At 40.2% G+C, this 13,836-nt stretch overlaps 1 protein-coding gene across 3 annotated transcripts in view; it reads left to right on the top strand.

Moving 5' to 3' along the window:
- TBCD (tubulin folding cofactor D) overlaps positions 1–13,836 on the top strand; it is a 162,916-nt gene that overhangs the window by 24,662 nt on the left and 124,418 nt on the right. For all 3 annotated transcript variants that reach the window (XR_007243747.1, XR_007243746.1, XM_048487187.1), the window contains 2 exons: positions 9,798–9,843; positions 12,595–12,727. Coding sequence is in view for 1 of the 3 variants with exons in the window: in XM_048487187.1 (XP_048343144.1) it covers positions 9,798–9,843; positions 12,595–12,727 (179 nt within the window). In the remaining 2 variants the exon portion in view is untranslated. The remainder of the gene's footprint in view (positions 1–9,797; positions 9,844–12,594; positions 12,728–13,836) is intronic.

Here is a 13,836-nt window from a genome sequence, read left to right as displayed (position 1 = left end):
TTAACTTTAGTGTACTTTACCATTCTACGGTAAGACGTCTGTTAAAACTCATGATGAAAGCAGGGAACTTTTTTTAAATAGGTACAAGTCAGGATCCTTATTATTGTCAGATAAACTGATGTACTTTGGGAACCCCCTGCATTCTTCTAGTGAGTGGGTTATATGCTTTCTATCCTAATTGCGATATTTATTCTTTTTGATACAAATAATTTTATTAAATAATTCCTCTGTAGATAGAAACATAGAGTTGGAAGGGATGTCAAGGGTCATTTTGTGCAACTCCCAGGGCAAATGGAGAGCCAACCACCTCCTGAGGAAGCCTGTTACACTGAGGAACTGGTCTACCTGCTTATAAGCTACTGTCTTATCATTTGTGGTGCATTTCCATTATAAAGTGGGCAAGCTATCCTAGCTACAATGAATTGCCTTTCTGGCCTCTGAGGGGTGCTGCAGAGCAGCTGTGTTCAGTCTTTCCTCAAGGCTGGGTTATCCCACTGCTTCTAGTTTATTAGAGCCTCAGGGTAACTGCATATTCCCATCTACTTGGCAGCGAGATGTGGCTGCTGCCAAGCAGTCATGCCAGTCTTAATAGGGATGATTTGTATAGCTTCAGGAAGATGTCCCAGAGGTAATGCTGATTCCTACATCTTACAAAGGCGAAGCCTAAGTGGGTTATGCAGACAATTAGGAGGTGTGTCAGGTTTTTCCCTGATTACTAAGAAACTAGTTTTGTTTGTTCCTTGCACCATATTATTTCTAAAGCAACAAAACCAGATCTGACATTTCCATTGCTAGGATACACCAATGGTTTTCTCTAATTTGTAGGTGGTGTAATTATTTAAAGGAGCGGTAGATACATTCCTTGCAATAGGTTGGTTAGTTTGGCACACATTAGGTGACCCTATTAATATGAAAAGAAGGTGGTGGAACAGTAGTCCCTGAGGCATAAAAAAGATACCTCTCCCAATTTTATCGTGATATACCATGGACCTTACAGAGTTCTAAAGAGAAAACAAAGCAAGCATATTATTGGGTTCCTAATTAAAAATAAATGTCTTCAGTTTTAGGGCTTGCATTCTTTTTCTTGCTTCAGGATATAGGCAGTTGGAAAAATATCCTCTTATTATCTATTATACAAAGAGTTCTGTCTTGGTTACTTGAAAATGTAATTGTAATATGTTCTGAAACCTCGCAAAGAAGAGAAATTTTAAATTCATTGCCTTCAAAAACTCTGTTTCTCATTACATTTTATTTGAAAGATATACTTCTTGGTTTTTAGCAATTGGGTTTAATAGTTTTAGAATATTGTTGAATGTTTATATGACCATTGTGGTTTGTGGTTTGGCATTCATAATGGTTGTGATGGTATGAGTCAAAACAAGCAAAATATTTGATATCCACTCTTATAAAAGTTTTTGTTCTGTCTGTTAAAAAATGGCTCCCATCCCTGCCCCTCACTTTTGAGGTTTGAAGAGAACATTTGAAACATTTTTTTCTCATTTCTCTGGGCAGGAGACTTCTATCCCTGCCAAGACCCCTGATAGAAATGTTATTACAGATAGTGAGAGACAGTGGGATGAGTTAGACCCCCTCCCCTTTGCAAGTAGGTATCACAATTTTGAAGGACTTAATATAATAGTAGGGCATCAGGAGGAGGACTCCTGTAGCTAACAGGAAAAGCTTCCTTAACCCAGGCTGACTAGATCAAGAGGGAACTTGAAGGGGACAGAGCCCTTGCTGGAGTTCTGGAGGCAGCAGCCATTTTGAACATGTTCTTGCTCAAGGAGCTGAAGGACTTCCTCCAGGTGATGGAGAATGTATAGGCCGCTGAAATAGCCTAAGCTTAAGAGCCCACTCTAGTTTAACAATTGCTAGGGTATTCATAGAGAAGGGGACAGAGGAATTGCGTTTATCCCTAGTATCTTTTGAATCCCTTGGTCAATCTGTGCTGTGCTGAAGTTAACGTGTTCTTGTTAATACATACCTTTCAATGTTGGATGGTGAAGGCAGTTCTCTGTACCACATAGACCTTCCAGGTCTTGAACAGGCTATTGTAAATGGAGGGCGCCAGGAGGGAGGGAGGCTGGCAGTTGGCAAGTAGCTGTTCCTCCAGGGGCATAGTACGCTGTAAATAATCCCTGTAGTATCCAGAGGTGAGGGACCCAGAGGCAAGACCTCAGAGCTGGACATGAAGCGGGGGTGTGTGTGTGTGTGTGTGTGTGTGTGAATGGGACTGATCATCCCCAGTGGGAAATTCCTTCAAAGGTCTGGGTGGTGACGGCAGTTACCATGGAGAGAAAGGAAGCCCCTTCCAGCAGAAGTTGACAACCCGTGGGAGAGGGCTGGGTGGAATAGGGCCTGCAGGTCAAAGTAGGCCTGTTCGGCCACACTATCCTTTGATGCTGAATAATTAGCCGTTCCTGTTTTAATATTACCATTTACCTAAACACTTTAAAGTAAATTTGTGCTGATGGTGAGATGTGGTATGCCATACATTTTTTAAGAATAACAAGTTCATGGTTTAAGTTTGAATGCTTTTGCAGTCTTTACAGTGTCTTCATTCTGTTGACATTGTACAGATGGGGAGCAGAGGCAGTGGGTTAGTGGTTTGGCTAATGCATTCATGGCCAGATTCTACACACATTCTCAGGGATTTGTTGACTTTTAAAAAACTGATAGTGCTTTACCTGCTTGCCTTTCTTTAAAATGAAATGTTTAAGCCAGGGGTTTACTAAGCTTTGGTGATAATGAAAGTGGGCACTTTTCTGTGTTTGCCCTCTCACTCTTCCCACTGATTTGGTTCACGGCAGTGAAAAAAGGATGAGAATGGTAGATTTAATTTGGGACTATAGTCAGCAGTTTTTAATGACGTGAAATACACCATGAAGCAGAATTAAGCCACTAATTAAAGCACTTCTGGTACCTTTTGTAGTTTCTAGTCCAGCAAAAAGTCCTCACCCAACAGATGGCTAGAGGCCATGCCCATGTTTTTTGCATGGAGAAAAGTAGACCAACCAGTACTTACCACCATCCATGTTCTGACGAGCTGTGTTGCCCTCTCCTGTAGGCTCCCTGACACCCAGAAGGTAATGGATGGTGGGGTCAGGTCGTTAATACAAAGAGTGTATGGTTTCTCGAGGATCATTTAGACATTTGCATGGGGTATGAATAAGATGCTATGGGCTGCACTGGGAACTACTCAAGAGCCTGATCTGCCTTCTGGGCCTTTTGTCTGACAGAGCCCTGAGGCCAATGCGCACAGCGTAAGAACATGTAGAACCAGTCCTTATCTTCTTAGATGACACTTTAGATACTGACTGACAACCATCCACCGTGTATTTGTTTATGTCCAGTCATATTCCAGAGAGCATATTGAGCTGTCTTCTACCATTTTCTGAGAGCATTTTCCCCTATTCAGCTTCATCAATTGTCAATTTAATTCCTTGCTGATTTATTTTCCTGTGACAATCCAAAACTCTGCATGGAAGGTAGCACTAGTCTGTGGATTAAATAATTGTGTTTGTCATGTAAACATTTTTCCTGGAGGTCAGTGGATACTCTGAAAAATGTGTCTCAGAAAGCATAGAGTTTTATGAATTATTTCTTTGACAGTTTAAAAACACTTTTTATCTGTTGCAAGTATATTTAGATTGGAATATTCTGCTTTGATTTGAATGCCATTTTAAGCAGGAAAGAATCAAGGCTCCTCTATTACTAGCATACATTTTAATTTTAATAAAACAGACCCAACCTAACCCTCAAAGTACTCTGTGTAGGCTGTAGTGTAGTGTTCATTAATGCTACATTTAAGATCATGCAATGGTATTCATTAGAGCTTTAAAAAAAAACTAGGTGCGTAGCCTTAGGCATTTGGTTGCATTTACACTGTAGGTGAAATTACTTAAATCTGTAAATAGCTGTTACATATGTTGAAATATTTCTAGGGCTGGGCTATGTTCCTCTGACTTTAACTCCTGGCCATATTTATCTGTAAGTCTTCCTTCCTGTGGAGTGACAAAATGTTAGGTAGAAAAGAAGCTCAGTCTGGAGTTTGACTAGATAATTAAGTGAACACGTATAGTATAAATATATTGTAGGGCTATTTGTTGAGTAACCGTAGTAATTTCTCTTCTGTCTTAAGAAACTTCTGGCATGAACCATCCCAAGTTAAGCACTTTCATTGGTTTCAGTGAGAAAGATTACAATTTATACTTCAACACTGAAGATTTCAGTCTCTTTTTATGAAATATAGCCCGTAGTACATAGGTATTTATATTGAACCATGGATAGAAAAGGTACCTGGAATGGCTGTGCCAAGGTAGGGCTCATTTGTGTGCACCTGTGTAGTAGGTGGGTGGGGGAGATAATTCTTGACTCTCCTCTGTATTGCAAATATTGTTGCATGTTGACTGTAGCTTAAGATACGTTCAGTCTCATAGAAATAAACAAAAATAACCTATTTTGCTTCTATAGTATGTAATCTATGGATCTGAGAAAATGTTTCCAAATAAATTATTATAGAAGGTTGGGGTTTTTTGGTAAAAGGGTTCATTCTAACCCAAGTTCATATTATACAACAATTGATTGTATTGTCAATGGGATTGGATTAAAATTGGTTTAAACTGCTACCAGTTCAAAGCCCCAGATAAGTTATTATTTTGCTTCTGGGTAGGTGCTTGTTGTGCAAGAGCATTGGGCGTAACTAGAAATGTGCAGTTTGGGTGGACGCTGGCTAGTGTTTCTCATAGCCTCGCAATCATAAGACAATAGTTACACTTGATGACAGGTTTGCTAGATAAAACGGGAAGGTTGCTAAATAACTTTTAAATCATAACAATGTATTGTGTTGCTCAGATTGCATCTTGCCCTTGAGCTGTAAGGAATAAAACCCAAGGGAGAGTCATCTAAACGTTTAGACTCACCTTTTAGCATTTTCCTTGGTATCTTGAGAGTTTACATCCTATCACAAAGTATTCTACTATATTCTCTCCTCCACTTTGATTTGCATGTCAGTGATTTTCATTCTATAATGCTGGTTGCCTGTACGTTGGATTGAAGATAGATGTATTTTATAAGACTGTATGAAGTCATTTGCTGCCTGAAATCCTTTAACCAGCATTGCAACAAACCTGGGGGATATCAGACTGAATATGAGATTGAACATGCGCAAAACCATATCGCTTCTCCGAAGATACAAGATATTGTCTTCTAATGCCAGAAGGTGTTGGCATCAGATTTAGTCTCTTCAGCATACCAAGTGCCAGTCGTACCTGGCAGCCAAGCAGTTGCTGTATGAAACTTCCTTTGCAATCATCCCTTTTGTATAGGGAGATCCCATAAAGGTCCACTGATATCTTCTTATGAAATCATCAGTGTATTGATGCTGCCTACACCGTTTGCGAAGAAAGGAAATCAAGGTAGCTGATTCATCGCAAGTGAAGTCCTGCTAGAAGAAAGAATACTTTTAAATTATTGAGCAAAAATATCATCCCAATCTTTCAAGCACAGAACTGCTTCCGAAAGGAAATCAATTTAAAATAATTTTACATTCTTAAAGCAGTTTAGCTGTTTTGTAGTCAGGGATGCTGTATGTTTGCGTAACATGTCTTCTGTTTGCAGAACTCTGTTGTTCTCTCAGAGTGTTACACTATACCTTGAAGACTTGGACTTTGTCCTCATGCTTCAAAGAATTCTTGACATTTAGACTAAGCTGGACTTGACATGGTGAACAACCTGCTGTGTTATATTCACCTGTTAAATAAGTAAAAGGCTTGATTAGAATGTACATAGGCTTCTGTGAGCAACTTTGGCCTTTTCTTGTACGCTTGACTATGAAAACTAAATGCATAAACTTGATCAAGATGTGATTCTGACTTGCGCTTCATAATGTGATATGAGTCATATCCTGGAATCTGATATTAGAAATATTTTTATACACACACCCCTTTCAGAGTGTAAATTCACAATCAAGCATGCAAGATTATTTTGAAGTTGGTACTGAATCAGACCATATTATAGTGCTGGTTTTAACTCAGGAGAAAAAGAAAAGACAGCAACTTTGCATTAGCAATATATAATTAATGACAAAGAACTTGGATCAAACACAACTATAAATTGCCCCCCTCCCAATTTCTACTCTGGCTTCTGCAAAGAGATAATTTTATAGGGTCAGATTTCATGGTCTGTCAGTGGAAGGCGTAGAGCAGTGGTGGCGAACCTTTGGCACTCCAGATGTTATGGACTACAATTCACATCAACCCCTGCCAGCATGGCCAATTGGGGCTGATGGGAATTGTAGTCCATAACATCTGGAGTGCCAAAGGTGCGCCACCACGGGCGTAGAGGGTTGCCAATGTTTCCGACTTTCTCTTCCCCCCCATTTAGCAGTTTCCAAGCAGTTTCCAATTCATTCCTCGGGTTATAGTACTTACATGGAGTAATAGTCACACAGGCTGGAAGTCTGCAGTGAGAAGGAGGAGAAGCAGAGGTGTATTGGGAGAAATGGCACCCAGAGACAAATTGTCTCCAGGTACCCCACCCCACTGTGCTTGGGGGTGGGGCTCTGCCCCCACATCGCACCCCCCTCCCCTGGGCTCCCGGCAGCCCGGCTGCTGCTCTCTGGGGAGAGCAGAAGAGACTGCCATTCTCTACCCTCCATCCTCCGTGAGGCGTTTTTATAAATGCTGAGGCTGGGGCGGAACTTGAGGCCCCCGCCCCACCCCCTGGGGGCATGGCCATGCCACCAAGTCCTGCCCCAAGCCTCATTGCTTATAAAAGCACATCTCCGAGGATGGAAGATTGCAGTGTCCTCTGTTCTCCCCAGAGGGGAGGGCAGAAGCCGGGAGCCTGGGGGAGGGGGGTGGGGGCGTCGTCCTTTGGCGGCCCTGTCCACGTTAATGACGTTGTGGTTGAGGGAGCCCAAAGACAACAAAGCAGCAGGACTTCGTGCCTGACCTAGTTATGTGGGGGGCCAATATTGCACCCCCACGTGACCAGATTAGGGGTGCCCGGGGGACAAGGGGTACCCCCCCCATCCTCAGGCAGATACGCCACTGAGGAGGAGGAGAGTAAACCTGCTCCTTTCTGCCTCTTCTATGAATAGCCTTCCATTGACATATGGAGAAGGAAGAAGGGAACAGTTTTCCCCCCTTCCCTCTCTCCATTGCACCCCCCCAGCCCATGTGATTATTATTCCTCATGGATCTGTGATGAGTCAGAAATATATGCTAGGGCTATGCCTGAGAAGATCATTGTCCTTTGTGATGATCCTTGCATAGTGCTTGTTCTCACTTTGCCCCACCATTAATGCACTTCTGAGCTTTTGGGAGAAATGCAGCAATTAATTATTACATACAACATTTCCCCTCTGGCTTTGGTGTATTAAGGAAGATTTTAAAGGTAGTTAGACTGACACCTGAATCAGTGGGAAAAAATGAGATCTCTTATTAAGATTTAGTACTGTTATCTTTTACAGTGAACTGATGTTGAAAATATATTCCCTTTTCTTAGCATTTGTGAATTCAGAGTTCGCTGAAGGAGAAAAGGTATGGTTTTAAGATATCTGAGTTAATATAAAAAGGATACTGGAGGTTAAAATAAAAACTGTTTCAATGACCGATTTAAAATAGAACTTATTTTTAAAAACTGTGAAAGAGCCAAATGATAAAATATTACAAAAACAGATGTCCTGTTTGCTGAAAAGAGTGTTGTTATTAGCACCCAGATTTGAGTGGACTGCCTGAAAATGGCAACCCGGTTGGTATTAAACACTCTGGAAAATATTTACAATTTGTAACATAGAAGCTCCAGTACATTGGCATTGAGATCAGAGGAAACCTGTTTCTTCTGCATGTGTTGGGATTGTAGTAGAACAATTATTTTGGGGATACAAGTTAGATGAGCTATTCAGGAAATAATCAGAATTCAACTGCTTTTTATCTCAATTTTTCCTTATCTTGAAGATAGTTTTAAAATATTGCATATTCTTGCGGCAAAGTTTGTTTTTGCTAGGTGTTGAGAGTTACAAATAAATAACAAGGGTTAAAGAAAGTATGTGTTTCTGTGGCAAAATTGACTGTCCAGACAATTTATGTGCCTATGTTGGTGTAAAATGTCTTGTATGTTTGTATTTCATTTAATAATGCAGACGTTAAAAACCCGTTTTCAAAACTCATTCTGATATTATGAGAAATGCATGAATACTTGAAGTAAACAGGTCTATTCTGGCTTAAACTGGAGTACTTCAATTTGAGTATGTTAGATGCAGTTTTTAAATACGTTCTTTTAAAACAACTTTTTATTTATTAAATGTTTTGTTTTAACAAACGCTTTATTCATATGTCATAATAGCTGGTTTGAGTCACACTTTGTTTTGTATCTCTTGGTTAATCTGCCAGATGTGCATTACAGACCACCATTTCTTCATAAACCCGTTAGTCTGTTTCTGTGCTTCCAGGCAGAATCACAGGATATTCTGCTGGGGTCTTTTGCATTCCCTGGTTGCCAATAAACCTTCGCTCTTGCTTTTGGTTACAGCCGTAAATGGGAGGGGAATGAAACCCAGGGAAAGCTGAAATAGTGCTACCCTAAACTATACCCTTATATCCACTGACTTCAGTAGATTCAGAAGAGTATAACTTTGCTCAGGATTGCATTCCTCAACTTTTTTTGGGGTGGGTGGGTAGCCGCTTCTCTGAATTTCTGAATTGTGTGACTATGAAATAAAACAAAAGTGCTTACAACTGGCCTTCTGTCTACTTCACTGCAGTCCTTAAACTGTTCTCCCAAGCAGAATAGATATTGACAGTCCTTCCTTCTCGTCCTGCCTTTTCCCTTCTGAAGAGGCTGAGGTCCTGTACATTCCTACTGGGTCATCAATAGCAGTGAGTGTGTGTAAAGAGAAGACTAAAGGAGGGCAGGAGAGTTCTTAGAGAGCTCGATTGATTGCCAAATGCGAATAGAAATGCAAGGGGTTATTTTGGTTGGTCTGTGCTTCCCTGCCTCTATGCAAGGAACTGAGAGGAGAGCCTCTCAATAAATTGGGGCTCCTGCATTCAGATGTCACAGCAAGCCACAGTTAATAGATTGTCATTCATCACTTGTTGGTGACCCTGTTAACAAGCTGCCTAATAAACTATGATTGGGAGCCCCACTTTAGTACCCACTGACAGTTGAGCAGCCTACAGTATAGTCTCTGTTCAATCGAACCATGGTTTATAGATTGTGGTTTATCATGGGCTCTGAGTGCAGCCAAAGGGATCAGAAACAAAAACTATTAACCAAAAGAAATGGGGATAAATTAGAAAACAATAGTCTTTTAAAAATAAACCATCGCTTGCCTATTTAATGGATTAGAAGTTGTGATTGTTCAGGTGGAACTGTAGCCTGGCAAGAGTCATCAGCAGTTCCAGAAAGCATTTTGATACACATTTCTAGATCTCTGGGAGGTTCTGAGTATTCAGTTGCTGAAGCAAAAGCTTTCCACACAGATGGTCCCAGGTTTAATCCTGGACATCTGTGAGGAGATCTTTAACTGTCCTCAGGTGTGGAGCTGTTTTTGAAGAGTCTTCCTGGCCCTTGCTGTTGCTGTGAGGGTTTAACATTATGGATGTCATAACTTTCGATGACCATATAGAAACACATTTTATGCTTAAACTATTTTGGTATGAATAAAAATAGTTTTTATTACAACCTGTATATTAATTAATTACAACCTGCCATTCTTTAATGATTCTGTTGGACTGAGAGACAATTCTGTGTTGATCTGACTATTTCAAGACCCTGTTTCTCTTTTGCAGGCTCAGCTTTTTAAGCATGGCAAAAGAGAAGACTGTTTGCCATATGGTAAGATTCTACTTCATAGTTTAAATAGTTATTTAAAATACAGTGGACAGAATCCAGCCAAAGTTAACTACTCAACGTTCTCTTAGTTATTTTGGGAAACAGTTAAGCTTTTGCCCTTTGTCCCTACCCCAAAATGCCAATATTGTTATGCCCTGATATAGAGCCATGGTCAGCCTCATTTGGAATAGTTCATAAAGTCCTGGTTGCCATACCTCAACAAAGATATCGGAGAGCTGGAAAAAGTGTGGAACAGGACAACCAAGACAATCAAGGGGTTGGATAACCTTTCCTATTAGAAAGGGTGAAGAGTCTCAGAGCTTTTAGATTAGAAAAAAGATAGTTAAGGGTGGACAGCAGAGAGATGTATATAATTATGGAAAGAATGGAGTGTGTGGGGTAGAGGGAATTTTTTTCTTCCTCTCCCGTAATACAAGAATACAAGAGCATGCAGCGAAATTGATGGGGAATAGGTTCAGCAAAGACAAAAGGAAATACTTCTTACCCAATGAGAAATTAAATTGTGGAATTTACTCCTGAGGTAGTAGTGATGGCCACAAGAATAAGTAACGTTAAAAGATTTGAAAGATTTATGGAGGATTGGTGTACCAGTGGCTACTAGTCATGGTGAGTAAAGGAAACCTTCATGTTCAGAGACAGTAAATCCCTGAAACTTAGGCTCATTCCGCACATGCAGAATAATGCATTTTCAAACTGCTTTCAGTGCTCTTTGAAGCTGTACGGAATGGCAAAATCCACTTGCAAACAGTTGTGAAAGTGGTTTGAAAATGAATTATTTTGCGTGTGTGGAAGAGGCCTCTGTTCTATGAGGCAATGTCAGGGGAAGGCCTTGGCCTCTATGCCCTGTTTGTATGCCCACCAGGGCAACTGCTTAGCCACTATATGAAATAGGATGCTGGACCAGGTCGAGAACTGATCTGATCCAGTAAGGCTCTTTTTATGCTCTTATGTGTATGTCTCCCTCCTCCTTACAGTCCAATCCAGGTGAGAGGACCAAATGGGCTGTAAAAACTATGGCAGGCTGTGCCCATGCATTTGCCCCCTCAACCGGCTCAAGTGGAACCCCAGGTGGTGTGGAGGAGAAAGGCGCCAGCAGCCAGGTGCCCCTCACCTCCATGGTGCCGAAACCCTTAATAATACCCTTAATAATCTAACTTTTAAAATTTTCTTTGATTTCCATTTTGTATCACTTTCATACTGCTGGAGCAGTTGCTTTGCACTGGCAAATTTGAAATAATGCTAGAATTTTTCTGTCTTTTCAATTCCTGACTTGAAAGTAGAAAAAGAACAAGAAAAATATGCTGAGCACTTTTTTTTGTTACAGGTTTCAGTATTGTACCATGTATTTCATTTTTATCCTGCCTTTTCTCCAAGAGCTCGGAGTGGCATATATGGTACCTTCTCCTTCAGTTTGTCCCAGAACAACCCTGTGAGGGTGTTAGGCTTAAAGAAAATTGACTAGCCCAAGATCATCCAGTGAGTTTTGTGGCTGAATGTGACTTGGAACTTGGGTCTCCCAGCTTTTTGTCCTGACACTCTGATTACTACACTATAGTTTGGGAGTCATTTATTGCTTAGGGAGGCTGCAAGAATTCATATTTGAAAATTAAAGTACATTTAAGGTCCAGTATAATTGTTCTGTGAGAACAAGCCTCGCAGCAACTTTTACAATGTTCACTCCATGTGCAAACTATGCAGGATTACTGGTTCTTCTATTAATATGATAGCCTTAGGGACATTTTTCTAAATGTTCAAGCATTGCTTCAGGTGACAAATATAAGCAGTCTTTTGCCTGCTCCTTTGGCCATTAGAACTATTTTTCCTATGTCAATTCTTTGATTTTAATCAAGGACTACTTTTTATCTAGTAGACTGCCCTTTAGTATTCATTTTAACTATAGCACATTCGCTATGAGGTTATAAACCACAGAATGTTTCTGGTAATGTATAGCCTTAAGATAATCATTTTAACAGAAGGTGGGCAATAACTGAGTATCCTCAGCTGTTTCTGAGAAAGGTGTGATACAACAAAGGTGTAATGCAACAAAAAAAGTAAAGATATTGTTTAATTAGATTGTCCTCAAACTACTGGACAAATAAATATTAAACTCTTCAGAGCTGTTCACCTTACAGATAACACAAGCAAGTGACAGAAAGGTTACTGGCATTACGAAGCAGAATTACTAACATTTAAGCTCTCTGAAATCAGAAGACTTAGACTGAAGTAACTGCTTGTGATTACGCTGTGGAAGTCAGTTTGTGGCTCAAACAGGAAGTTTATTGAAACTCAGTTTGTGGCTTAGACTGCTGTAAATCATGTGAATTCATTCCACTGAAATTCAGACTACTTAGTGTAGTAAGGTTTTCAAGAAAGTAATAATTAAATATACCCTTTTCACAATGTTCATGGGATTTGACTAAAAAGTATTTCAGACCATTGCAAGTGGAAGAAACACATCTGAATTAGGAACACACGTGGAAATTGCTGTGAGTTGTGGTTAAGTATCCTGGAAAAATGACAATTTCTGAAGCATCATAAACCGTTTTCTTTCTTCATAACTAAAGAGGGAAACTATTGATAAGGATTTAAAAATTGAGCATGTGTTTTACAGTGTAGCTTTCAAAATCTTTTTAATATACTACCTTCTGCCTGTTCAAAACAAGTTGGCAAATGCATGTACTCGAAAACCAATTCAAGAGGGAATTTTGTGCAGTGTGTCTTATTTCTTTACAGCTTCTACTGTGCTTGAATGCCTTGATAACTGCAAACTCTCCGAAAGCAACCAAACACTTCTTCGCAAACTGGGGGTAAAACTTGTTCAGCGACTTGGTCTGACATTTCTGAAGCCAAAAGTGGCAAAGTGGAGGTTTGTTCTTTTGGGATCATGTTGTTACTTGTCTTTTTTCTATTTTATTGAGCTAACCTGGGCAGTAAAATCTATTATTGTTAGAGCTGGATGAGTAATTAAGCACCGCACATTAATTTGGTGACAAGAAATTCTGGTTTGAACCCATTGGCTTACAAACTCTTTATTCCTCGGGTATAACCAACTTCCTCCTTCCTGTACTTCCTGTATTACATTATGAGTTAAGCATTTTCCATATTCTGTTCTGTCTTTAAAATACATTTTCCGTGGATGAATTCAAGTTCATATGGAAGGCAAAATACAAGACTTTCTCCCCTTCAAAAGAAACACTTGAACCACTGGAAAATACAGTGGTATAAATATGGGAGCTCAGAGACATGCATTTGAATCCTCTGAAAAGATTTATTTAAGGGAGGGTGGAATTTTCAGCAATTCTCCCATCCCATGGCAGCCCTCCTACTCCCCCTTCAGCCTTAAGGGGGGGGGAGGGCATTTCATGCTGCAGTTGGAGCAAGGAGGCAGAGAAGTTGTACATCTGTGCACAGAAGTTTAGATGGGATCTAAATCTCCCTCTAAATGGACTGGTTCCTGCCGCTATCCTGAAGGGCCCACATGGCTGCAACTTGCCAGGGATCCCCATAATCTGCAACATGACCCCAGATTATAATAAACAAACTGGGAACATAAGAAGAACCATTATAAATCAGGGCAAAAGCCCATAAAGTCTAACATTTTGTTCACACAGTGGCTAAGCAGCTGCTTGTAGGAAGCCCACAAGCAGGATGATTGCAGGTTGTGTGGGGCACTTATTATTTGGGGAAACAACATTTGAGATATTTGTGGAGATATTTCTTGCTCAGTGCTGTTGTTGTTGTTGTTTATTTATGGCTTTTTCATACACCGGTAAACAATCTGATCCAAAACTCCAGATTTACAGAACAAAAGCTTTTGAAATTTACGCCAGAAAACTATCTGTGCTTGTGTGTATGACTTAGATAAATATGCAGTCATGCTTTGGAAATAAACAGATGTTTAGTTCATTATTGAGCTTAGGCACTTTCCTTAAGGAAACTTGCTGTGACCCATGATCACAAAGCATCATTCCGTAT

This window comes from Sphaerodactylus townsendi, linkage group LG03, assembly GCF_021028975.2.
Source record: "Sphaerodactylus townsendi isolate TG3544 linkage group LG03, MPM_Stown_v2.3, whole genome shotgun sequence".
Lineage (NCBI taxonomy): Eukaryota > Metazoa > Chordata > Lepidosauria > Squamata > Sphaerodactylidae > Sphaerodactylus > Sphaerodactylus townsendi.
Note: the sequence above shows the minus strand (reverse complement) of the source record. Positions and strands in the feature narration are given on the sequence as shown.